This window comes from Manis pentadactyla, chromosome 3 (genome assembly GCF_030020395.1).
Source record: "Manis pentadactyla isolate mManPen7 chromosome 3, mManPen7.hap1, whole genome shotgun sequence".
NCBI lineage: Eukaryota > Metazoa > Chordata > Mammalia > Pholidota > Manidae > Manis > Manis pentadactyla.
The window spans coordinates 208,420,667-208,447,823 of record NC_080021.1 but is presented as its reverse complement, the minus strand read 5'-3'; the positions used below and the strand labels follow the sequence as shown (position 1 = coordinate 208,447,823).

The following is a 27,157-nucleotide window of genomic DNA, read 5'->3' as shown; positions in this document are numbered from 1 at the left end:
AAGACCGTTTTCCCTTCATTGCGTTCTTGCCACGTGTAACTTTTGGTTAATTTACTTGGTTGCCTGCCTCCCCACTAGACTCTAAATTCCGTGAGTGTGGGTGGACACGTGTCTGTCCCTTGCTTGCTCTGTCCCCAACAAGCACGCTGCTTGCAGATGTCAGGTGCACGGGAAGAACTTTGTTAGAATAAACCCACCTCACTGGACTTCACTCCCTTGGGCTGAGGGTGGTTCGCGTTCGCCCTCACACCCATGGCCTCTCGGCTCAGGGCTGCCCTCAGCTACCTCAGCTCGCCACAGGGAGGCCCCTCGGGCTACCGACCACCACTCGGACCCCATCCCGCCCAGGGAGGGCGCCATTTTCTTCTAATTTCCCGCCCAGAAGGGCGCCTTTTCCTTGTTCGCACCTTTTCCCGAGGCCGTCCCCTCAGCCCTCTCCCCAGAATTCCCAGCCGCCGCCGCAGGCCCCGAGGCCTCCTCTCCTCCCTTCCGGCTGGGGACCCCAGCCCAGGGCGCGCGCCTCGCCCATAGACCACGCCCCTCAGCCCCGGGAGCGAGCGGGACGCGCCCACCACGCTGCGCAGGAGGGGCGGGCAGCCCGGCGGGGGGTGGGAGGGGCGTGTCCTCCTCCGCGTTGGACTTCGATTGGCCGGGCGGTGGAGAGGGGCGGGATTGCAGCCTGGGTGTCTGGCCCCGCGTCTGCTCAGGGCATTCCTCGCGGCTGCGGTTACGGTTTGGGCTGCCGGGGTGCGAGAGCGGCGACTCCGGTTGGGGCACCATGGCTGAGAAGCGGCACACAGCGGATGCCGAAACCCGGCGGCAACCCGACTCCTTCAAGGGTGAGCCCTGCGTCCCCGCGAGACCCGTGGGGCCGCTCTCAGCCCGCTAACCCCCTCCTCGGGCAGCAGCCCCAGCCTGGAGGCTCTAGGGCGGTCTCTGCTGCCTCTCAGCGGTGCCGCGGTTGCCTGGCTCGGACGCTGAGCATAACGAGCTCCGTATCGAGGGCTGCGGGTCAGGTTTAGGGACAGTAGGGTGCAGAGTGCACAGCCCCGCGGCCGGCACTCGGCGGACGCGCCCACAGCTGGGCGTGTTTCTAGTAACAGAGCCCTAGGAGGGGCTCGCCTCTTCCAGCGGTTGCGAGATGCCAGGCCGCGTGCCAGCGCTCTCCGTTCATTGTCTTGCGGCTTGCACTCGGACAAGTACATGCGTAAGTGACTCGCGGCTCGAGGCTCAAAGCCGCACCCCACCCCCGGGCCCCGCGTCTTCCCGGTCTCCCGACCCCCCTTCCTGCTCCATCCCCTCGGAGGCCTCTCCCCCACCCAGCCTTTGCCCACCCCCAGTTGAGCCGCCTCCTCCGGAATTGGAAAGAACTGCCCTCCATCCCCTCGCCAGTTTCATATTAAGAAGCAAGACAGACCTGTGAGGTTTCGCCGCCAGCCCTCCGCACAGAGTGGGCCATGTTTTCGGAAGACTGGTCTCTTTTTGACATTCTTCTCTTATCTCTTACCCGCTTCACTTTCTGCCCCATCCTTCCCCCTCCACTTTACTAGGATAAAGTTTGTACTAGGATCCTGGCCTTTGGGGCTTCTGTCTCTCACCAGGAACTCTAAATTGCCCCACCCTACAAGGGCCTTCCCATCCGTGAAGGCAGAAGCTGTGAGTGGCTCGATCTTGCTCCCCTGCCAAGGAACTAGTACCCTTGAGAGGGCTATCACCTTGAACCATTTATTGGCTAACTCCTTGGGGAGGGCCGGGGGTTCCAATAAAGAGAGGCAACACACCTCTCAGGAGTGCTGGTTCCCTCTCAGGGGCTCTTAGTGATCCAAAGGAATTATTTCTAAGGACAGAATTTCAAACAGATAACATAATGTAAGGGGCTTGGTGGACTTTAACAGCACCTCACAAAGAACACTACTGGGATGGGACTCATCTGTTCTGATTATTTGTAAAGCCAACCTTATCCACCCATCCAGTATAAGTCCCATTTCCCTTGTCCAGCGATCCTTGTCTTTAGTCTTTCCCAGGAGCATCAAAAGAATTACAGAAATCCCTCACTTTCCTCCGTTAAGCACCTTGGAGAGTTATCTTCCCACATCAGTAGTGTAGCAACAGGAAGGATGTACTTGAAGAAACTGATACCCAAAGAGGTCAAATTATTCCACAGCCACACAGTCGACAAGTAATAGAGCCATATTTTAAGTCTGGGTTTGACTGACTCTAAAACTTGACCCTGTGAAAATTGCACAGCCCACCTCTTTGATAGTTCTTTTCCTGGTTAGGAAGATAGGAAGGATCCTCTCTTCTGTACCCTGATCTGGTGGGAGACAAAAGGTCTATGAGGACAGTATTACAAGTTTGGTGAAACTGCACTGGGAAATCTGTTTGTAGTAGGTCTTTGGGAATAACCATGATCTTTGTACTTAATGTTCATTTAGTTGTTTTTCCTGGTCACAGACCAGTTTTAACTCCTAAATTCTTTTTCTTGGTTCTACCTTTTTTTTTAAAGACAATCTTTTAAGAATCTAACTAAAACTATGCACCTTCTCAGGAAATTATACATAACAAAATTTTGTTTGGTCTAAGCCACCCATTTTTAAATGAGAACCGTAGAGATCTCATACTGGTAGAAAAGCCATTAGTGGAATTTATTTAATAGAATTTATAGCATTCTTGCCATGTGTCAAACACAGCCTAAGTGCTTTACAAACGTTATCTGAACTGCAATCCTCTAAGGATTGCATAAGGAAACACTATCCACCATTTTACAGCAAGGAAACTGAGGCTCAAAGTGAAAAAGTCACACACATGTGTGATTTAGAGCTAGGTTTCAGACATGGGCTATCTGATTTTCCAAACCATTTTCCCTATCCTAGAGCTACCTGTAAAATGCATACCCAAATGGAAGAACTTGTCAAACATCAGTACTTCATTGAAAGTAAGAGACAATAAAGCCCAAAGAAGTGTAGCTTCAATCAAGAACTCTGGGTAAGACAGCTCCAGAGGGCTGCTCCTGAGGGACGCAGTGGAATATAAAAGCCCAAATCCTGTCCCTTTATGCTTCTGCTGATAATTAGTCTTAGGAATGTAAATATGACCAAACTTTAGGCAAGATTAGTTTATAAAGCTAGTGCATTTGCTTTGTAATGAAATAATGTAGATGGATTACAAAGAAATGTATTATTATAATTAAGAGCCATGTCAACAGAATAATCCCTTTGGGAGAATGCCTGAAAATAAGCAGAAGCAAGGGACTGATTTGTTTATTTCAGCTGTGTTACAATGAGATTCAGGAGAACTCTGTACCTTCTTTAATAATTAATCTGAGTTAAAACATCAATGGTCATAGATTAATGCAAACCAGTGACCAGTTCTGCTAAAGCTGGCATTTTGTTTTGTTTTTTGCTTTTTAAGATTAAATAGGTTCTTATTACAGATAGACTATTTGTCTGAGATACCAGTAAAGAGATTATAATTGTCAAGATAGTACATTGCACTTAATAAGGAATCTCCTTTTATTTATTAAAGTATGGAAAGAGAAGTTACAGGTCACAATCAATAAAAAGAATGAAGTTCTTCTATTCTTTTTGAACCTTTGTCTATACTCTGGGACTAGTAAAGACACTTGAACTACAAGCATTTGGCTTGACATGTCAGTAGATTAGCTTTAAATGTACAAGCAATAAAGTGTCCTAAAGTATCAGACAATGAAAATTATATCACCTTTGTCCAGTTGCGAATTTGCACTTATGGTAAAATGTATAGTATAGTGAAATGAGAGTAGAATTTAGAACTCAGAGATCTGAGATCTCAATACCAGCATTTATTACCTGGGTCACCTTGAGCAAGTCTCTCAACCTCCAGAGTCAATTCTTCATCTATATGTTGGGCATAATCTTAACTGTGCTGTCTATGTACAGAGGTTTTGAGTAACAAATGATTAAATTTTTGTGAATGTACTTTTGAAACTTTAAAATATTAAGATATTACTTAATGGGGCAAGCAAAGAATAAAAAAGATAATGATTATTCAGAAAGCCTAGTAATTATACAGAAAATTAAAATTTTTGGACAAAATGTTGTATGAAAGACAATCTGAGAAAGTTTGGAACTCTGACTTACCTCCCCAAATGTGGTCTGTTTCTCCTCCAGAGATAGAGTCCCCAAGCAGATTGTTAGTCTTAATATTCTCTGTGTTGTGCAGGTCCCAGAAGGCAATCACTTAATAAAAAGTTTATTTCTATAAACTATAAACTATCATGATCTTAAAGTTGTGATACAAATAATGGCTACTATTTATTTAACACTTCCTAAGCATCAAGCACTTTACGTATTTTCTCATACAAAATCATTCTTTTTCTTCATTTTGCTAGTGAGAAAATTTTGTGGACGAATTGGAATGTGATACCAAAACCCCAAGATCTTAGCCACTGCTTAGCGACTCTCAGTTAAAGAATTGGGAACCTTATGACATTTCCTTATGCTTCTACTTCCTTTTGTTAATTAAAGTGTTACCCTCCAAAGACTTCTATGAGAAAAACTCAATTATAGAGATTTTTAAGATGTCCAAGTGAAGGAGATAAAAAAACAAACAAACCACCAAGTAGGAGAGTTTTGATCTGTTTTAATATATTTTCAGGGCTAGTCTAAATTTAATTAATAATGTTATGAAGTTGTTTTTTCTCTCCAATTTTTCTGAACATAACTGCTTTTAACTTTCCAGACATGGGCCATATTCAGCCCATTCTTCTACCTTTTTGAGTTCTCTAACCTCACGGGCCAAAAGGTTTGATTTTAAAAAAGAGAAAAGAATAGAGAAGAATTGAGGAAAGCAGTATGACAACTGGTTTGGGACAGAGGGTGATTCTGAACTCTATGCCCGGATCCTGTCCTGTCTGCTGACATGTAGTTTCAGTTTGTCTTATGTAATAGGCAGTCCTTTCTTCCCCTTAAAGAAATGGCCTAATCACTTAACTCGTTCAACCACCGTTTACAGCACGTCTTCAGAGTACTTGTTATGCTCTAGGTATCTTCCATATTAGCTCATTTAGTCTTCACGGTATCTCTCCAAGAAGATACTCCTACTAGCCCTGTTTTTAGATGAGAGGACGAAAGCACCGAGTGAGGATTCTTTCCCAAGGTCACACAGCTAGAAAGTGGCAGAGCCAACTCCGAAGCCACTGTGCTTTAATGAGACCAAAGTCCCATGAAGAAGACATACATTGAGTAAAATGATTGCAAGTGTGATAAATGCTGTTTAAACAGGGGAAAGTGCTATGGGAGATTAGGAGAAGGGGGCCTAGTTAAGTCTCAAGGGTATAAATTTAAAATTATTGATGATACTGTCACCTATTTTTTTCTTCCTGGTCTATGGCTAGAAACATTTGAATGAAGAAAAGCCACAGAAAATCCACAAGATGCTTGGGAAATAAAGTATTTATAGTTATTTAATTTCCTTATTCCTTTTGAGCTAAGCCAAGAACTCCCTTTATTTCAGCTTTTATTAAAAATCTTTCTTAAAAGGATTAGTCTTATTTCCTTAAGATCTCATGGTGAACACATTTTAAGTTTTGTGATTCAAATCACATATCGCGTCATCAGTAAGAGTTCTTTTGGGCAAGTATTTATAGGTATAGATGGTTTGTAACAGGAAAGAAAAATTAACAGTCTTCATCAGTGGTTCTTAATTTGCTATCATCTGACCTGTGGCCACCCAAGCTAGCCCAGAGAATTTCTTCCCTAGAGGTTTAAGGATAAACTTGAAGAACTATAAACAGTGCCTAATTAAAATAATCACTGGAAAGATGGGTTTTAGCGTATGCTCGTTTGCTTTGAAAGCCTTTGCCCAAATGAACTGCAGGTTGTGATCTCCAAGTAAATACTGTTTTTTCACCATATTTTTTTGAGACCTTACTGTGTGCTAAAAACTCTGCCTCTCTTACCTCTACCTGTTTTAATCTTTCTGGAGGTTGCTGCCTTCATTTTTGTTGTCTCTCTCCTCTTTATTTCTTTTCTCCATTTCTCTTCATTTTCCTTTTCTTCTATTGTTTCCTTCTCTTCCCCATCTCTTTCCCCTAGAAGTCCGGTCATTTGAAAAACTCAGTTATAGTAAAATTTGATTAGTTGAAATGTCTTTATTAATGAAACATGTCATTTTATATTTACGTGTTTTATCTGCCCTTTTACCTGTTTCCACCCTAAATTTTTACTTATCGGGTCTTTTAAAGACCCTGTTTCACAACACAAAGGAAAGAGAAACTGGGAATCTGGGAACTGTACCCTCACTTGCAAAGCTGGAAAAAAGACAGAACATGTTATTTAGTTTATAAAGTTCTCCTCAAATAGATATAGGACAAAGAACAAGAATGGTTCATGTGGCCCATTGACCAGATCTGGCCAACTGCCTGTTTTTGTATGTTCCACAAGCTAAGAATAGTTTTTACATTTATAGTGTTTTTTTTTTAAAAAAGATTTCATTACACATGAGAATTATTTGAAATTCAGATTTCAGTGTCCATAATCTTTAATGGAGATAGCCGTGCTCATGCGTGTATGTGGTGTCTTCAGCTGCTTTCGCACTGCAACAGTGCAGTATTTAGTAGTTGCAAAGGACTTTATGTCCTACAAAGCCGAAAATGTTTATTCTCTGGCTCTCTACAGGAAAAGCTTGCCAAATCCTGACATACAGCCTCTGATGAGGGATAATAGAGGCCAAAAAGAACACCTACATCCTGAATTTATATGCTTCCCTAAAAAAAAATACAGAGAGTGCCCAGACCTTTCATTTTGGCCAACTGTTACCCCTTAAAAAAATGCTACTAGAACCAGATAGTGTGTGTTTTTGAGACTAATTTCCTATCCACCCTGTCTTTCCCCACCCAAATACTATCTTCTTGACAGTTTGCCACATGAAGTGTTGCACTTGCATTCTGGAAAGGCGGAAGGAAAAGACTGTTCTTTAAATGTTGCTACTTAGGTTATTTCAGCAATTCCTTAGCTCATCCTTTTGTGTGTAGTAATGCATGTGATTCCGAATTAGATTTTCAGATATTGTGTAAGATATATTTCTGGCCTTTCCCTGAAGATGAAAGTCAGTATCTTTTGAACTTCAGAATAGTCTCAATGATAAATTTATTATTGCACATGATTTCCAGGAGTGCCACATTCAACACACCTTAAAGGAAATCAGCTGATCTGGGATCATTAACAACATGCAGTGCTCTGAAATTATGCCTGGGTTATCATCTTGAAAAGAATCTTTTACTACTTTTCCAGAAGCTAAGCCAACAAAAATTATTGTACAACTTGTTTTGTTTTGTTTTTTTCATTTATTTCATGGTTTTGTTTTGTTTTTTATCTCTTCCCAGGAAGTCTTTTGCTTTATACTTTGGGACTCAGGAGGAAAATGTTACACCTACTCTACAGACTTTTGTAAACATTAGAAATAATATATATTAGGAGCTAGCTTGTGGCTGACATGTAATAGGCATTCAATAAATGGTTATTATTAGTAAATAAAAGATACCTCCAGAATGAGAAATTGAAGAGTTACATACTTTCATCTCAGCAAAATTTGTTTACACAATAAGGATGCCTGGAAATTTTGCTACAAGTATTAAAAGCAGCAGAGTTTCTAATAGAGAAAATTGGAGGTGACCTACGTGTTCATACATGGAACAATGGAATGTTATTCAGCCTTTAATAGTAATGAACATGTACTGACATGAAAAGATGTTCACAATGAGAGGGGGAAACAGATTTAAAATCATTATGTATATACCAGTATTTCATTTTTGGAAAAAAGTAGGATAAAAAGGTTTAAAGGACATACAACAAGGCAGAAAATGATCACCATTCAAAGATAATGAGAAGGTAGATGATTTTTCTGTTAAGCTATGAATTCCAGTTTTTGTAGTGACAATATTTTGATTTTAAAATAAAGGGGGGGAAAGCAATATTTTTAAGAATGTATATTAGTTTCTTGGAGGTAAGCCCAATTTGAATGTTCAATTAAAAATGTTAATATATAGGTTTTTTGAAACCTTGCTTTGGCTAGTTAAAAATTTATTCTAATGCAGTTTTCAGGAAAGAGTTTGGTAGTAAAAGCAAAAAACTACTCTAAACCATGGCAAAGTAGTATTTTTTAATTATCATTTTTATTTTTATTATTTAAGTTTCACATGAAAAACATTGTGGTTACTACATTCACCCATATTATCAAATTCCCCCCCCCACCCCATTGCAGTTACTGTCCATCAGCTTAGTAAGATGTCACAGAGTCACTACTTGTCTTCCCCGTGACCCAACACACACCATGTGTGACCATGGCAAAGTAGTATGTATTTACAATCAGGTGTCATGGGATCTCAAGGCATTAGGTATGTTCCCACACAGCAAAATAAGTATACCAGCCTAAAAAGCTCAGGAATTCCAATTGCTCATTATCTTTTACCTCAGAAAGCTGGTAGGGGGGATTCAGTCTTTAAGGTAATGAATGGGAAACTTGAAGGAAATTCATGAAATTCTGGTGAGTAACTGAGACTTCCTTTTCCCCTTTGGCCCATAGATAATAGATGGCTAAGAGCTCATTTATAGTTTGGTGGAATTTAAGCCTCACCTAGCTGAGGAATGCGATTTATGCACCTTTGTGAGCTATAACCATGTGGGGAAGAATTCCAAGGGTTGAGAGTGGGATAGTTTTTTTTATAAGCACTAGAATGATATGAAATGGTGTCACTTCCCCAGTGTATACACTCTATTTCTAGTTAGGCATTTGAAATGTGAAAGACCAAGCCCAGTTTTCAGATATCCACTCAATTTCTTGCCCCTCTTGATTTGTAATCCTATATACTCATCTGGGGTTTTCAAAAAAACAATGTGACAGTGGAAACTGAGCACAAAGAACTGGGCTTTCTTTTATTCATATAAATAATAATTCAATAATTTAATAATTCAAATTATAAATGAGCTTCTTGAGGGTCTTTGAATGTCCAAGTGTAGCCTGGCAGGAGGGAAGTGAGGGAAAAATTAGAGTAGTTTATGAGGCTTGTATTTAAAAAAGATGAATACTACCTATTTCCCCATTTTTCATTGAGGAAATTAAAACACTTGAGTAAAATAGGATTACCGAAAACTCCTCTGTATTTATTGAGCACCACCTCAATCCTACATGGCCAGTCTAATTATCCTTATTACAGGTGAGAACACAAGTTCAAAGACGTAAAGAAGCGTAGATACTCCCTAATCTCAGGAAATCTCAGTCAAATAAGGGGTATAAATGCACAAGAAATTAAAGCAGTAGGCAAAATATAAATGCCATAAGAGAGGTTTAAAAAGTGCCATCAAGATTCAGAGGAAGGAAAAAACACATCCAGCTGGAAAGCTGGGTAAGCAGTGTTTTATTTTATACCTGCTCTATTACAGATATGGAGCTAGACTATTTCATACCTGCCATAATCAGGATACAGTGTTAGACACGAAGAATATAGAATAAGAAACGTCCCTGCCCTCGGGGAGTTTACAGTGCATGTTCACGACAACAAAGCTATGTCCATTGCCTGGAACACAAGAAACTTGGAGTAATATTTTAGAAAGCAGTAAATGCTGTCAGGTAAGTATTTGTGGCCAATCTGTTCTTGTTTGGAATCCATTTCACTTTGGAAACCTAGACCTGAGCCTGGCCAAGAGCCTTGAGACTGTCTTTTGCTATAAATAGATACAACTGGAATTAAAAGGGCTTCCTCTGTAGGAATATCATTTCATTCTCAGTACTCCTGCCATGCTTTCCCAGTTTGGATACTATTTGGAGAAAGTGCTCCAATCATGAAAATTTCTTTAATGAGGATTTTTTTATTCAGAGGCAAAGGGTCAGAAAATGAACTGATTTAGAACATGGGCTTTGGAGTAAAGTCACCTATATTTGAATCCCAGTTCCTTCACTGTGTGACCTTGGGAAAGTTATGTTGCTCCAGTTACCTCATTTGTAAAGTAAAATTATAATACTCAGCTACAATCTTACTATGCTGACGGACACTGACTGTAATGGGGTATGTTGGGGGAACTTGATAATAGGGGTGAATGTAGTAACCACAATGTTGCCCAAGTAAAACCTTCATAAGATTGTGTATCAATGATAATAAAAATAGGTTAATAATAAAAAAAAATAGCTTAATAATAATAAAAAAAAGGTTAAAAAATACTCAGGTACACAGGGCTTTGTGAGGAGGAAATGAGGTACACATCTAAAGTAATTTAACACAGTGCCTGGGATATAACAAATTGTCTAAAAATGGCTGCTGAGATTTTCAATTTTGAAAATACCTGATGGAGCCTTCTCCACAGGAACACTGCAGCCTTGTTATGAATGTTCTCCAGTGAATGTGTCTGTATCCCCAAAAGTTATAACTTAAAAACTTTAGATCATTTTATAAGTATTCATAGGGACAATTACCTCACACAGGTCAGAAAACCTCAAAGTCATATATGACCAAAGTACTCATGTGTATTTCTGGTTTTTCATCCTGTGTTTTAGAGCACTTGACCTGGAGGCCAATTTGCCTGGAATACAAGAGACTTGGAGCAATATTTTAGAAAGTATCTCTTTTACCCCACGCTCCCAGCCTGAACCCTCTGCCTATTTCTTGGCGTCCAGTTTTTTTCAAAGTCCTGTCTCACTGCCACCTTTGCCCTTTCTTCTGAGCAGTAACACATGCCTGGCGTACCTCTTCCCCTCTTGCCAATCTCCTTCCCATTCTTAAAACAGCTCCTGGAAATACAACAGAAGTCTTTTGTGGTTGGTAAGAAAATGGATAGTGTCCCTTGTTTGCTCGATCCCTCTGTCCTCCACAGAAAGGAAAAACAAACTGAAAATGAGGAAGACAGCAGATACAGAGAGTGGAACACACAACACAGGAAGGGAAGGGAATTTTCTAGGATGATGGTGAGAGGCAGTCACAGTGACAGCTGTGTGCACCAGATGAGAGATCCAGACGTGGCTCCAAGAGAGAGTCCCTGAGGCAAAGCCTCATGTATACTTGAGGGTTGTTGGAGAGAGATGTGCAGTGCCAATCACAGGTGGTCAGGGAAGACAGGATGAGGATGGTGAGATCATGCTAGCAGCTAGTAACAGTGATGAGCTATATATAGATAAAATAGAAATTGATAGGCTATCTACCCTTATGAAAGGAGGCTTAGAAATTGATGAAGGGTTTGAGGGTAAGGACATTGAAAACTAAACAAAGGGAAAAAGCAAGACATTGACTCCAGAAAAAAGCAAAATGTTGGATGGGAATGGAACACTAATTATACCTAACTACATGGCTTAGCTTTGAAATTGAATTTACGTATTCATGAAATAGATTTGATGTTGATCTAACCGACAGTATGATGTAATTAGAAGCATGGATATATTTGTGTGGTGGAGGGAGGAGCTAAATCTTCCATAGTGGAAAGTCAATAGATAATGCTCACTGAAAACCAGAAAAACAAAATTAACAAAACCAGCATATTACTAAGAAACTGGGAGGTAAAGACCAAAAGAGCAGTTGCCTTTGAGGAAGGAGAACTGGAAGAAGTGAACGGGGGACTGCTCTCTTCCCATGCTACTCTTGTAGGACTGTGAGTTTTTAAACTTTATACAACTGTAACTGATAAAGTCAAAACAGAAAAAGCACAATGCATACATAGCAACAAAAGCTAAAAACAGGAAAGAACAATAGCTAGAGGGGAGAAAAATAGGCTATGAATTTTGCTTATTTATAAAAATGTATATTAGGAAAAGGTTTGGGAGAATATATATCATCTCTGGATTGAGTAGTTTTCCCCTTTTTAATACGTTCCTGAACTTTTTGCAGTGGGCATGTATTACCTTTGTAATCATATAAAAAGCTTTGTAAAAAATGGAAATATGAGAGGAAAACTGTACGAAGATGTTCGTTATACCATTTTTAGTAATTGTAAGAGACCAGAAATATATCTAATCATCAGGGATGGATAATAAATTATGGTGCTACCCAGTGAAATATTTTGCAGGTGTCATTTTTAAAAACAGGATCTAAATTGAGTTTATGTTCCTATATCATGGAGTTGTCACCTTTAATTATTCTGCACCCTCAGCTTAAATGCCCTTTTCCTTCCTTCTCTTCCTTTCACTGGTATTTTCCTTAACTGTTACGTCCTTCCAGAAGCCCCTCTGACAACCACCACCATCACCTACCTACCACTTTCACCTCCATCCCAACTGTGAGTTACCCCATTCTGTGTTTTCAAAATAGTCTAAACACTCAATATCTGCACTTACCACCTAGTATTATAATTATCTGTATGTCTCTTGCCCACTAAACTTTAATCTTCTGGATAGCTGGAATTGGGTCTTTCTTTTATCACTTCAGTGCAGAGCACAGGGCATAATAAATGCTAGGTGCTTAGTAAATGTGTGCTGGAAAAAGTAAAGAGTAATGTGGAAAATACTTATGTCATCGTGGTAAGTAGATCAGGGAAAGTAGCACCTAAACTTTCAGGGTTGTTAGAAGGAGTAGATGGGAAAATTCATGTAAAATTGCCAAGCCCAGGTGGTCAGTGAAGAGTGAGGATGAAGACGGTGGGATCATGATGACAATGATGAGCTGTATATTTTTTGTTTTCACAGAGAGCCCCAGTGTAGGCCTTGGACCTTGTGGATGGATTTTGGTAGCTGTCTCATTCTTGTTCACTCTTATAACTTTCCCAATATCCATATGGATGTGTATAAAGGTAAAGAATATTTCATTCACATCTGGAGAGGGGTCAACCCCTAACAACATAAACCCACTTGGTTTGTGTGAAAGAGACAGAGAGACCATATTGGCCTATAATTCTTTTTTCCTTCATCTATTGGAAAATTCACTCTAATCACCTATTATAATGGACTCTTAAGACTTCTTTTCAGCCATTGCCCTGACAGTCCTTCCCAAGGGTTAAGGGAAGGATTAGCATCTAAAATTTTCTGATGTCAGAATATGGGACGGTCCTGTGAGAGCAGGTGTTCCAGAGTAAGGATGCTGAGGTTTGACTGCTGGGTCCATCGTGTGACCTTTACCATGTCCAAAAGATGGAAGGAAACAACACCCACTTCATAGGGCCATTGAGAGGATTAAAGAATTAATGGATGTAAACATACTTACCAAATTAATGGATGTAAACATACTTACCGCAGTGCCTGGCACATGGTGAGTGCCCCCCAAATGCTGGTTATTTCCTCTGTAAAGTTATTAATACTTTGATAAATGGCTATTATCTATATAGTCCTAAAAAGATAAAATATGCTCCATGAATCTTCAGGTAAGTTTATTATTATAATTTAAGGAATTAGGAGACACACTATGGGCACTTAAGCTTTTTTTCTGTAATACCAATGCACAAGTAGTTGAATGATGATGTTAACAGCTGAGGAGTGAGGTTATAGATTTGCATCTTTATACTATGCTGTACTTCCCAAGTTTCATACAATGACTATCCATTGCTTTTATAATCAGTTAAAAAAATAGTAAATATGCTTGCTGGGGATAGTTAAACATAGGGCATATTATAGATAATATCTGGATTATAGAGAAAAAATAGAGGCATTTAACCTGTTTAAAACAGAAAGATATACTTGAAAGGCTGTACATAAGCATAGGGAATATAGCTCATAATACTCTGTATCTTTGTGTGGTGACAGATGGTAACTATACTTATGGTGAGCATTTATTTGGTAATGTATATAATTGATGAATCAGTAAGTTGTTCATCTGAAGCCAGTATAATACTGTATATAAATGGTATTTCAATTAAATAGAGGGAAAAAAAATAAAAACTAAAAGAAAAAAAAAGCCATATATAAGTATTTATACTCCTCATGTTAAATTATTGTGTTTTTAATCTAGATCATAAAAGAATATGAAAGAGCCATCATCTTTAGATTGGGTCGCATTTTACAAGGAGGAGCCAAAGGACCTGGTCAGTACTAGAATTCTGGATTGTTAGCCTGGACACTGAAATCCTCCCTTTTATTAGCCTTATGAGGTCTCTTCTCTGCTGACTTAGGAAAGCGTTTGTGTAGCAGACATTATATAACAATAGCTGTGGTGCTAGCCAGTCCTACTATAATCACTATTTCCTTCCCTTCTCTCCCCGCCCCTTCCCATTTGAGATGATAAGATTATTTTGGGCCAGGAATAGCTACAGCTATGGAAGCTTGAGCGTGGGAACCCCTACTAAAATACAAGCTTTCAGTCATAATTTTTGGCAAACTTCAGTTGAGCTACTACCGTGGTTCAGGCTCTGGGGATTCAAGCGAGACTAAAACACAGTTCTTGCCCTCAAAGATCTTACTGTCTGGTGGTGGGACACAAATAAGGAAATAGATAATCACAATCTCATGTGATAAGCATTATGATCAAGTTATCACAGATAACTGTTAAAAACTGGAGAAGAATGACCTGGACTAGTAGGATGAGACAAGGCTTTCTGGGGTGACATCCTGGCTGAGTCTTGAGGCCTGACAAGGTGTCAGCCAGAGAGCGAGGTGTGTTCCCAGCAGGAACAGCAGCGTGGACAAAGCAGTGTGGAGGGGAGCGCTGCAGGCTCAGGCTGCTGCAGGGAGCCCGGCCTAGGGAGAGCACGGGGCTTGGTGGGCGGGAGCAGCTGCCGAGATGGCCTGCGGCAGGTCCTGCAGGCCTTGGCGCGGCTTGTTCCGGGGTCTGTTTCAGGACAGATGGCTGTGCCTGCAGCTTAGGAAATGGAGAGGAACTAGAAGAAACTGAAGGGTGACTGAGAAAGCGGTTGGCATTGGTCTAAGTGACAACAATAGCGTGACAGTGACAGTGAAGTAGTGAGGAAATGAAGTCCACACGCCTTGGGCACAGATGCAGGAAGTAAGCAAGAAGAGCCAAGAATAACATTCTCGACTTCTGGCTCATTCTCTACGATGAACTGGTTTCTCTCAGCTCGTCAGGTAGATTCTGTTAGCACTGAACAGTGAAGTGACCTGGTTAGGTGCCGGAGTGTCTCTTCAGTCCTCTGCCTGTCTGTGTTGCAGGTTTGTTTTTCGTTCTTCCGTGCACTGACAGCTTCATCAAAGTGGACATGAGAACTATTTCATTCGATATTCCTCCTCAGGAGGTAAGAGTGCCCTTTGCTGTGAATAACCAAGGGATCGTGTGGGAAGGTGCTGGACTGCGAGAGGCGGCAGAGGGTCGTGGGTACAGCACAGGATTAGAGCCTGTCTGCCTCCACCATTTCCTAGCTGTGTGACCTTGAGCAAGTTTTTTGACTTCTTTGTGCCTCAATTTCCTCATCTATAAAATAGAGATTATAAAAGCAGGGCCTACTCTGTATAGTTCTCTTGATGACTGAGATATTTTATGTAAAGAGCTTAGAACAGTGGCTGCTGAATAATAAGTGCTATATGCTTGTTAATATTATTACAAAACAGTGTAATGTAACTATAAGTGTAATGTTAGCATTATCACTGACGTCATCACTTGTACTACCACATAGTTCTATGTTTCTGATAGAAAGTCCTATTTAGTACAATATACCTCTTAAGGTTCTTGATTTTATCCTAGATAAATTGATTAGAAGTCAAAGAATTAGAAACTGCTCATTTGGCATTGTAGATAAGGCATATAATGTTTTATATTAGTAATTATATCTTGCTTTTTCAAACTACTTCATAAATATTTTCACAGTTGAAACTCACAGCAGAGTCCCTAGAAAGTATGTAGTTGCGGTGAAACAGAGGGCTTCCTCCAGACCACGGTGGCAGAGCCAGGACTGCAACCCAGCTCCCCAGATTCCCTGACCAATGCTTTTCCCACAGCCCCGTGCTAACTGCAGTCTCCACCAGCTCCATCGTGGCCCTTAAAGTGGTGACAGGCCTCCTATCTCAGGAGGCCTACTGACCGTTGCAGATTGCAGGCCTGCAAACGTGATGAAGGGAGGGACAAAAGAGAACTGTCAGTGTTCCTGACTGAAGGCCAGGTATTCACGCAGGGTGGTGGACCCTGGCCATGTTGCCTTCTCTTGTCACAAAATCCAGAAACCAGCTTAGGACTTTCTCTGCTGATACTGATCCAAGTAGTTGGTGAGGACAGACTTTATAATCCACACATGCACAGTGACACCAGAAATCATTTTTACTCACGAGAACAAGACGGAGAGCATGGCTGTATGCCCTGCATGTTTTCCCATCGTTCAAGAAAAAGCCTCTTTCAGGGTAGCTGGGAATTCTGTCATTTTCCTCTGTAAACATTGCAGGCATTTGGCAGGGTTGCTGTGAGCCTCTGCCTTCCAGCTGCCCTCTTCTCCCCTGCAAGCTGCTGAATGCAGAGCACTTGGAACTTGGCAAGCAGTGGTTTTTCCAATTCCCTGTGCGCTTAATGTGAAGGGAGATAAGAACTCCGCCTACAAAAAACAGTAAGCAGAGAGGCTGCAGCTCTAGAAAAAGCTCTTGGCTGTGGAGAAGTCACAGTGGCAAGAATTTGTTTAGAAATGATACACATTTTCTGGTCACATCTTCAGAAATAACTGATTTTCACACAAGATGGTAACATACTGTGCATTTATTTATGAATCTCCCACTTCTCTTCTAAGTTAGGAGTATTTTTAGATTACTGAGAGGATTACTACGTTGAAGCCTGGCAGGACTAAACAGCCATGTAATCTCATTGCTGTTACTACTTTCCATTTATGTAGCTCTTTACAGTTCCAAAAGGACTTCGTTCATCAACGTCTTATTTGATCTTCTAAGAAGTTTGTGTAGAATTGGGCAGTATTACTAACCTCATCTCACAAATGAGGAATCTCTAGGCCCAACAGTTTAAAAGCCTTGCTACAGATCCCAGAGGGAGGTACAGGCAAAGCTGGAACTTCTGTCCAGAGCTCCTTCCTCTCACTCCTGCACTCTTCATCCATCACCATACCCCTTGGATCATGCTTCAATTCCATTCATCTGTCATTTATTCAGCAACTTTGATGTGTCAAGCACTCTGCCAATGGTAGAGACACAAAGACACATGGTCTTCAAGAAATTCATAGTTTAACAGGGAAGTAATGATGTAAATAAATAACGTCACTGCAGTAAGATGCAAAGGGAAGCACATTTACTCTGCCACGTGAGTCAGGAAAGTTTTAAGGAGAAAAAGACACTTGTGTCTTGAATGATGAGTAAGAATGTGCCAGTCTAGTGTCATAAAGGGGAGAGAGAGGAGAGGACATCCAAGCAAAGGGGACACCTGCAAAGGCCTGCAACGTGGAACATGGTGCATATGGGGACCTATACCTTGTCTAGTATAGTGTGTACAGGAGGGAGTGGAGAGGAGTGAGGCCAAAAACGTAAGTACCAAACCGAGGACGTGGCCCTGAAGGTGGCAGGAAGTATTGATATGTTACATCCTGTTAAGCATTTTTATGTAGTATACTATAAATATATTTTTACCCTGACCTCACCCTAAAAAAACAGTCCCCATTCACTTTTTGTTCTAGAAATACTGTGCCACTATAGTGCATCAAATCAAGGGTCTCCCATACCTCTGGCCTTGTCACACATTATTCTCTCTGCCTTGAAGAATCTCACTCCGCACTCGGAAATTTATTTTTACCTTCTTCAAGACCTGGGTCATGCACCGCCCCCGCCGCCTGCAGCTGTCCAGCCTTTGCTCTGTAAAGCCTCCCTTGAGTCCCCAACCTCTTTGAAAGTAGGAACTGGCTTTTTTCATACCTTTATCCCTGGGACCTAATACAGTACCTTCTACTGAGTAGTCTTAATATTTGTTGAATGAATGAATGAATGGAATTAATGAATTCAGTGAATATATTATATTGAAATTTTAAAGACATAGTTAACTTTTTGATGCTTTGTTGTCTCAGTCCATTCAAGCTGCCATAACAAAGTACCATGGACTGGGGGTCTTATAAACAGCAGAAATGTATTCTTCACAGTTCTGGAGGCTGGGAAGACCAAGATCAGGGCACCGGCAGAGTCAGTGTCTGATGAGGGCCTCCTTCCTAGTTCACAGCTGACCGTCTTGTCACTGTGTCCTTGCGTGGTGGAGGCATGAGGGAGCTCTCTTGGGTCTCCTCTGTAAGGGTACTGCTCCCATTCATGAGGGTGAAACCCAAAGGCTTCATCTCCAAATACCAACACTTTAAGGATTAGATTGCAACATAATGAACTTCAGAGGAACACAAACATTCAGTGGTAGTAGGACTAAACTAAAGAAAATCAGGTAGTGTTTAAAGATGTCCTATAAATAACATTTCTTATAGTTATAATAAGGAACGAGTTGATTGACAGATGTAGATTGGCTTCCTTTATATTGTAGATCCTCACTAAGGATTCAGTGACAGTTAGTGTGGATGGCGTGGTCTATTACCGTGTTCAGAATGCAACCCTGGCAGTGGCAAATATTACCAACGCTGACTCAGCGACCCGTCTTTTGGCACAAACTACTCTGAGGAACGTCCTGGGCACCAAGAACCTTTCTCAGATTCTCTCTGACAGAGAAGAAATTGCACACAATATGCAGGTGAGACGTGCACCAGGGTGTTACTCGCCAGAAATTGAAAAATGAGGCAAAGGGTCAGTGATTGTTTTGAGCACTTTGTGTTAATTCAAGTTGGGGAATCACTGGCCTGCCTTTCTTCACAGAAAGAAACTTGATGGAAGGGGATGTTTTTCACACAAATAGTTCATGGGCTACTAACAAACACATGCATGCATTTTTTATTGTTATTTCCTCCATTGTTTTTTTTTCCAGAATAAATACTGACCTTTTTCTTTCATATAATAGTTCAGAGGCCGTTCTGCAGAATAGTATGGTGTTGTTAAAGCTGTATTCTCGGTGGAATCCCATCACTTGCCTTGTAACTCATATGCTTGAGTAATAGATGATGAATTAAACCTGGCTGTTCAAAAAAGATAAAAGCAGTATAAATCAACTTTCCTGATTTGTATAGACCCCATTATGTGTATAATCTATGATCTTATTTGATACCCACAACAACCATATAAAGTAGACAGTATGATTTCATTCCTCCCAATGTAAAGGGAGGAAGTGAAGTGTAAAGACAAAATACGGCTTGTACCCAGTCACATTAGCTCAGGAGTCAGCTGGCCACCAGGTTTTGTAAGTAACCTTTTATTGGAATCCAGCCACGCCCATTGTTTCCATGTTATCTCTGGCTGCGTTTGGTCTGCAAGGCAGTTTGCAACAGCAGCTGGAAACAAGCACTCTATCTGGCCGTGTCAGAAAAAGTTTGCCAACCTGCATTAGCTCAGTAGTAACAGAATCAGGATCGGCTCCTCAGTGACCCAGCCCCTGCTTCTTCCGTGCCTCCGCCGGAGGATGACTACTGTCCCTGCACCTGGCCTCTGGGCTGGGGCTGACCACGCTTCGCTTGCCTTCTCCCTTGCTAACAGTGTACCCTGGATGATGCCACCGATGACTGGGGAATTAAGGTGGAGCGTGTGGAGATTAAGGACGTGAAACTACCCGTGCAGCTCCAGAGGGCTATGGCGGCAGAAGCCGAAGCGTCCCGGGAGGCCCGAGCCAAGGTAATTTTTTTTTTTTGTAGTTTGTTTTTCCAGTTGAGTTTTCTTTTTAATTATTAAAGTAAAACACGCTTGCTATAAAAAATAGAAATAATACTGAAATGCTTAGTAAAGTTGAAAGCTCTCCCCATCATTTCAAATCATATCCCCTTCAGAGACCACCATGCTTAGCAGTTTGATATATATACTTCCAGATTGTCATTTGGGGTTTATTTGGGGTTGATTCGACTAGATCGTTAGACCACTGGCTTGTTTGTGTTACAGAAGTACAGTTGTAAACATACTGTTCTGCACCTTGCTTTCTTCACCTAATAACATCTCATGGGTATGTCAGTACATAGTTACCACGTTGTTTTATAGCTGCATGACCCATACTTCATTCTCCCAAACCTCCATTAAGGAGAGATCTACACTGCAGACTAGAGCGAATGGCAGTCTCAGTTTGCTTTCCATGCTCCCTGATTTTTGTCTTCTTTAATTCTTTCTCTTTTTTCAGGATCTTTTCCCTTCCTACTATTGCCTCTTCCTCTTTTTCCACTTTTCTTTCTTTAATGTGTTTTTTTCCTTCTTTCTTTTCACCATCATCCCTGCCTATGTCTTAACCCTGCATGAGAGGTGCTGAAGAAATACGTGTAACCTCAGCTAGGAGACAGGACCTCTTGAGATGATAATTCGTAAGGACACTGGGATATCTTAGCAAACCCAAGGGTAGGAAGTAGAGTCCAGTCTCTTCAGAATTGGGGCCAGGGACCAGAAGGCAGGCAAGACTGAAGGGAGCTGGTCATTCCATTTCCTGGGCCCCATCTCACTTGCAGGTAGCTTGAGGGGGGTAAATGTCTGACTCCCAATTTATATGTCTCCCTAGTTGAACTCTGAAGGAGACAGGCCAGCCCTAATTCCAGAGTCACAGCGGAGAGATTCTCTTTGGTCCAACTTTGGTCCAAAGAGCAAAGTCAGAAACTAGTAAGGCTCCACAGCCCCCTGCCTGTGATTAGGTGGAGGAAGAGGAGTGGTTTTCATGGGAGGGTGCTGTGGACTGGACAAATCTGCCAATTCACAAGGAGCAAACCAATTTGTTGTTAGAAAATATTAGTAGCTATTTTCTAGTATTGTAGAAATAGAAGATAATTGGCTAAGCATAGAACCCTGCCCTTCTATTATTAGGATGCCTTTAAGGCACAAATTAGTCACTGTAATTTCTTAGCTAGCACCAAATAGAATAGTAGCTCATTTGGTACACTATATACAGAATTTCCTACTAACCAGAATTTTATGTTTTCCTAATGTGGTAACTGATGCTTGTGAGGATAATCTGGTGATACTGCAGACCCCTCACGTGCTTTCCCTCAAACTCACCACATTTTGAAGATGGAATTATATTTATGATCATATCAAATGTGCCTACTATAATATAATCAGTATTTCAAAAAATTATGAATTGATTTTACCTAGAATATGTCATTAACCAATGGCTCTATTTCCAAACCATATTGAATAATAAGAATTTATCATACAGAGACCACACAGGCTCCCAGAGCCCAAAGGGTCCTTAGAGATTATCTTCTGAAGGTGACACATACCTGCCCAGATGCTGCCACTCCACCCTCTTATTCCCATGATAATAATTAGCAACAATACTGTTTTCCATTGAGCTTAGACTAGACTTGACCTCAGAACCCTTCCACAGCACACCAGCTACCAACCTTCAACTGCTTGGAATTGGCCCTAAAAATGAAACTCACTTGCCATCCTATTAATCACATGAAAAACTTGAAGCCCAGAAAAGTTATGTGATTTCCTGAAGGTCAGTCAGTCAGGTAATGGCCGTGGGCATTAGATTGCCCTCTGCTCCTCACCGCCTCTTCCTCTGAGACTGTCCCGGATGGACTAAGCCTCTTCCACAAGTGTTCCCACGAGTAAGGAAAGGGAGTTCGTGTCTTCCCTTTATCACAATTAGAAGAGATAAGGGAAGCTGGTTAGAATGCTGAATCACAGTGCTTCCATTTGGATGGGACTACAGGGGTCCTGTGGGACAGTATCATGGACCTGGGCAGTGACTGTCTGTCTTCAAGCTCAGGGTTAACACGCAGAATCACAAAAAGTCTAGCCCCTCTGTGAAATACAGAGACCCTGCAACAACCATGGGCTGTATTTTCAAAACTACATATTCAAGTTCTAATGGAAAATAGGGGGTCATAGTTTCTTCAACAAATTGCAGAAGGAAAGGGTAAAAGTACCTGTAGATGAACAGACTTTAGAGAAGAATTCCTTCAGTTAATCAGCCATCAGGGAAATAACAAATGCAGATCATAAGCAGATGTCACACTGGACATCCACCAGAGTGGCTTCCAAAAAAAAGAACCAAGTATGGGCAGGGGAGGAACTGGTGCTCGTATTTTGTTGGTGAGAATGTAAATTGCTATAACCAATTTGGAAAACTGCCTGGCGGTATGCATCTAACACAGTGCACACATTCGTCTACCAATAGGTATGTGCTAGAATGTTCACAGCAGCACTCTGTGATTACCCCAGACTGGAAACTACCCAAACTTCCCCTGCCAGTTGAATGGATAAAGTATGGTTTAGTAACATGAAGGAATGCTACACAACAAAGAGAGTGAACATACAGATGCTCACAATTTGCAAGAAAGGAGCCAGTCACCAGAGGACAGATTGTCTGACAGGCTCTACAGTACATTAGCGGAACCTCTTTCCAAAGTCTCTTTCCAAAGATCAGCTCTTAAGGACCGAAGTGTAGTATCCTTTGCACTTGCGTTCTCCCTTATTTCCTTTTTTGTAACTCTCCAGAAAAATGTCTGGCATGTGCTTTCAAGCTCATATTTCTGGGCCTACTCATCTATTAATTGAGAGGGTGGAGTGCAAAACCACAGATCCCCTTTTTCTGCCCCTCCCTCAGACCAGCCTGCCTGGGCTACGGAAGGAGACAATAGTACTGGTCTCACATACCTGAAAATGACAGATTTTTAAATGATGGTCTGCAAATATGAAGTGTTGATTGATGCGGGATTGCTGCACCTTTGGCAAAAGCCCACACACCCACAAGCAGTTTGCTTCACACTCTTGAGATCCTGTCCGCATCATAGACTTGGCCTATATTTAGACTTCTTAAGCAGCTTGCTCAGAGCAGATTTTCCATTAACAAATGTGAGCCCAATCCAGTGGGTCTGGCTTCCCAGCCAAGAGGTTGTGTATTGATTGGTAGGAGGAGATTTCTTTGCAGTTGGTCCCTGTCCAGAGAAAAGAGTGCCTGATTGGACAGCTGAGATGACATGGAAAACGATCAGAGCCTCCTGTCTCGTGGTAGAGGTTTGTTTAAGCATTCTCTGTAGTGCCTGCCGTGGGGTGCAGTTACATGAGTATATCTGGCACTTTCCCCTCCCTTCTCACAGACCTAGATAGGACATAATGGTGCACCTTGATAAATTAGGTTTTTATACTCTTCGAAGGAGTCCTTTCTCTTTAGTAAGTACCATATTCTGTCTCCCCTGTCTCCCCTGACAGCACTGCCCAGGCACCAAAACCTAGAAAGCTGGAACTCAGCCCATTCGCCCTTCCTCCCCATACCAGTCAGTCTCCAAGCTGTTGATTCCCCACCCGAACAGCTCTCCAGTCCGTCTCCTCCTCCATCCCCGCTGCCAGTGCGGCTCCAGCCTCTCTCGAGCTGTCTCACTAACAGCTGAGTTCTCTTTCCCATCTACCCTCACCCTTCACCCAGGTATTTTCTCAACTAGGTTATCTTCTTAAAACTATTCAGTGGCTTCTCACTGCCTGCAGAATGGAGACCAAACACCCTGGCCTGAACTGCCCACCAGACCCTGGCCCGTTCGTTCCCCACCTTCCCACTTTTTCTCAGTGTTCAGCCACTTTTCTGAAATACACCAGCTTTTTTATACCTCATACCTTTTCATGTGTTCTGCCTGAAATATTCTTCCTCGTCTTTGCTCAAACAACAAAGCTTTCATTCTACAGCATTCAGCTTCTATACACTTGCTAATTCCACTCCTCTGACCCCTAATGCGATGGTGTAGTCTTTTCCTACATACACATATAAACAGTAACGATAGTATACACAGTAGTAATTGTAGTGTAACTCCATTCGGGTTCCTGGACTCGATTCCAATGTGTGTTAAGTATGTGGAAGGGGTCTTCTCACACATGTAAACAACAAGCAATTCTTGAGCACCAGCAGAGTGTCTGAGAATTCAACTCAATTCTGATGTTAACTGCCTGGGGACAGCACCAGATTCTCCAGGTTAAGGGCTCCGTCCTATAGGCCGCCCTCCACCCCGGACTCCAGTGCTGGTCACAAGCCCCAGGGTGTTCCCTGTGCTTCTACCGGCTACAGATTGGAGATTCCCAAAACCTCCCCCTTGGGTTCGATTAATTTGCTAGAGCTGCTCACAGAACTCAGGAAAACACTTTTAGTAAAGGATCCTGTAAAGGGCACATTAACAGCCAGATGAAGAGACAGAGAGGGCAAGGTCGCAAATAAAGGAGCTTCTATCCTTGTGCAGCTTGGAGCCTGGCTGGGTGGCACGTGGAGGCGTTCCGGTTCCCCAAGCATAGAAGCTCTTCCTGAGAAGTAGGATCCAACCCAGCAGAGAAGAGAGCAACAAGCACTTCTCAGGGGTTTTGTGAGGACCTCATTGCATAGTCATAAGTTATAGGCCATTCACTTGATTCACCTCCAGCCTCTGCCCTGGGGTAGGGGTCCAAAAGTCTCTCATTGAATTGAAAGAACATTTATCTTACCTTGAAGACTCTGCAGTGTTTTCAGGAACTGTGGATGAAAACCAAATCTACCTGGGAAATAGATATTTAGTCATATGAATGACCAAATAATGTATTTCTTATAACTCATTATATCACAACCCTCATCACCTCACCTCCTGCAAAAATTACTTTCTCCCTAGTGTGAGCACTGTGCCTTGTACATATAAATGTCTGTCAGCATTTGTCACCCTGGAATAAAATGATCTGCTTCCATGTCTGCCCTACTTGACCAGAAGCTGAAGGAGGTGAGGGAGTCCACTCTATTCCTAGAATAGCGTGGGCTTGACACCTAGGAGGCCCCCAGAGTTTACTGTGTAAGTGAATGACACTTCACTGGTCATGAGACCATTGCTTTCAATTCTAATACAGGAGTATTGTGAACCATTAATATTTTGAGATCCACGTACCAACAGCCTAGTGACACTGCACTTTAATCTTGGTGATTATAGTATCTTTACACCTTTTCTCCTAGAATTGTGTATTAAAAGTAACTGCCTTCATTTGGCTTCTCAAGCTTTTATGCGTGGACACAGGTGGATCAAAAAATGAAGTCATTTGCCTTTCCAAAAACTGCGCATCTGGAAACTGATTTCCTTAAAACTTTTGGCATACTCCCTGGAAAAGTTCTGTGTACCACCTGAGGCACACATACCCCAATTTGAAGATCGCTACTTGGTCCCTGCTGTTTTCTACAGTTTGACCTCTTCTTTCCACTGTTCCATAGGTCATTGCAGCGGAGGGAGAAATGAATGCATCCAGGGCTCTGAAAGAAGCCTCCATGGTCATCACTGAATCTCCTGCGGCCCTTCAGCTCCGGTACCTTCAGACACTGACGACCATCGCTGCTGAGAAAAACTCAACAATTGTCTTCCCTCTGCCCATAGATATGTTGCAAGGCATCGTGGGGGCAAAACAGTGAGCCGTGTAGGCAGAGATGAGCTCTTGCCTTCCAAGGATGAAGTGGGGGACCAAATCACCCCTTAACCCATAAAGAGAGTAGGGCAGGAACCTTGGCTATTCTTTCTCCCTTTCCTTTTCCAATATGTCGAGTGTGATGTTCTTAGAATGTATAGTGATCCTAATAGATAAAGATTGTTAGCCTGTAAATACAGGGAAGGAAAGAGAGAGAGAGGCTGGTGATTTATAAGGTAATCTCTCATTTTAAAAAAATATTCAGAGGTTGGTATTTTTAGTTCATTATGTAATAGATTAAATCCCCTATTGCCTTCCACTGGGTCATTCTGCACCCTCGATCTGGAGCCAGGATAATAGGCTAGAAGCACCACTTGACACCCTGGTTGGACAGCTGCTGTTCTGAAAGCAGTGACTTTAGGCTACAACCAGCTTCTCTGGGCCACATGTGCCTTAATTCAAGGGAAACTTAATGAAGGAAATGTTCCTAATATCTCTTTACTTCCTGAACCCAAACTATGTTTCAAAATAATCCTCACTTGAGAATAAGCATTTTCTTGCCTTTACCTTCAGCACTGGAGGAAATGGCCAGGATCGCTGAAAAAGATTATCCTAACCCTTGAAAGACTTTTAAATCCTTATTATAGAAGTCTTTAAAATAATTTTTTAAAAACTCCTTTGAGCCTCCGTGTGAGTAAATTGATTCTTCTGTGGTCTTTGAAACCAGCTAAATACTTATCACAAAAGTGCTTTTTTCTCACTTTGCCTATTTTCATGGTTCAGGTTTTAAATAATTTTGATTTTTTAAATAAAATTTTCTCAGTTCTCCAATTTTTTATAAACTCATTGAATAGCTTAAGAACTAATACTAAAAAAAAAAATCTTTAGAAAACCATTGTTTTATTGTTTGCATGCTGTTAACTATTGTACACCGTGAAATATCTTGGTTACCAGTCCCATTCATACACCAGTGAGTTTGAGAAGATGCAGTCAAACTTCAGATATCTATACAGATGTAGACCTTGTTTGCCTAGTCAGTCTTTCTTCTGTCATACATGTTGATGCTGAAGGAAGTAGTCAGCCCCTCTGAACCCCAGTTGCCTCATCTGTAACATGAGGAAGCACCTTCCATTTGACAAACACCTGTGAATCTGAACAACCTGGCATTCTTCCTGTTGGTCTGGAAAACTGGCTGGTAACATTTATTCCACTTCTCTTTGATGAGTTCACCTAGAGAAGTCTTACAAAGGGCAGCTTCCTTACCCAGAGCCACTGTTCCTATCTGTCCGTAGATAGATCACTGTCAATTCCAGTCTGTAAGCATCCCCTCCCTTATACTCCCTTTCTAAACTTATTTTAGAAAACTTTGAACCATGAATACAGATTCTGAGCTGAGATTATTAGATGTATATATGGAGCATTTGGACTTGGAACTCAAGTTGCATTTATATTTTGAATTTTAAAGTAAGGATTTTATCTCTTTTATGAGGTGGCTCACCCTGGACCACCGAGACCAGGAAACAGCCCCACTTCCTGGGTGAAAATCTCTTCTGGAGCTTAAAGTAACCATGCTTTCCGTCCTTGATTCTTTCCTATCTCCAGATACCAAATGATCTTCGCTTTTCTGCCTTGTGGATTCATAGCCCAGTAGGTTGGAATTCAATCTCTTGGGAGGGAGGAAGCACAGACGGAGCTCTAGGATGAGAGTGGGTACAAGAGGTTTTTGCCATGCGGCCTCCCTTTCCAACGCTGTACGTAATAAAGTGTGCATTTTCACTGATGTTTCTCTGGCCAAGAGTCTATTTCTGCCTGCATTTAGTGTATGTGGATTTCATTTTTCCGAAGTGACACACACATCAGACCCTCCAGTCCTGGGCCAGCTGTG

General features: G+C 41.7%; 1 protein-coding gene and 1 long non-coding RNA gene across 2 annotated transcripts; one reads left to right on the top strand and one right to left on the bottom strand.

Annotated features, from left to right (window-relative positions):
* The first annotated feature begins 681 nt into the window (after nucleotides 1-681).
* Nucleotides 682-27,052, top strand: STOM (stomatin). The gene is made up of 7 exons (XM_036915467.2): nucleotides 682-839; nucleotides 12,643-12,746; nucleotides 13,898-13,970; nucleotides 15,052-15,134; nucleotides 18,338-18,541; nucleotides 19,435-19,569; nucleotides 25,085-27,052. Exons 1-7 carry the CDS (start codon nucleotides 779-781, stop codon nucleotides 25,277-25,279), a joined length of 855 nt encoding a protein of 284 aa, XP_036771362.1. The 5' UTR covers nucleotides 682-778; the 3' UTR covers nucleotides 25,280-27,052.
* LOC118927367 (uncharacterized) lies at nucleotides 17,629-22,776 on the bottom strand. Its single transcript, XR_005030805.2, has 3 exons — nucleotides 22,534-22,776; nucleotides 18,786-18,920; nucleotides 17,629-18,187 (listed from the first exon to the last, which is right to left on the bottom strand). It is a non-coding gene; the product is annotated as an uncharacterized LOC118927367 (long non-coding RNA).
* Nucleotides 27,053-27,157: the final 105 nt, after the last annotated feature.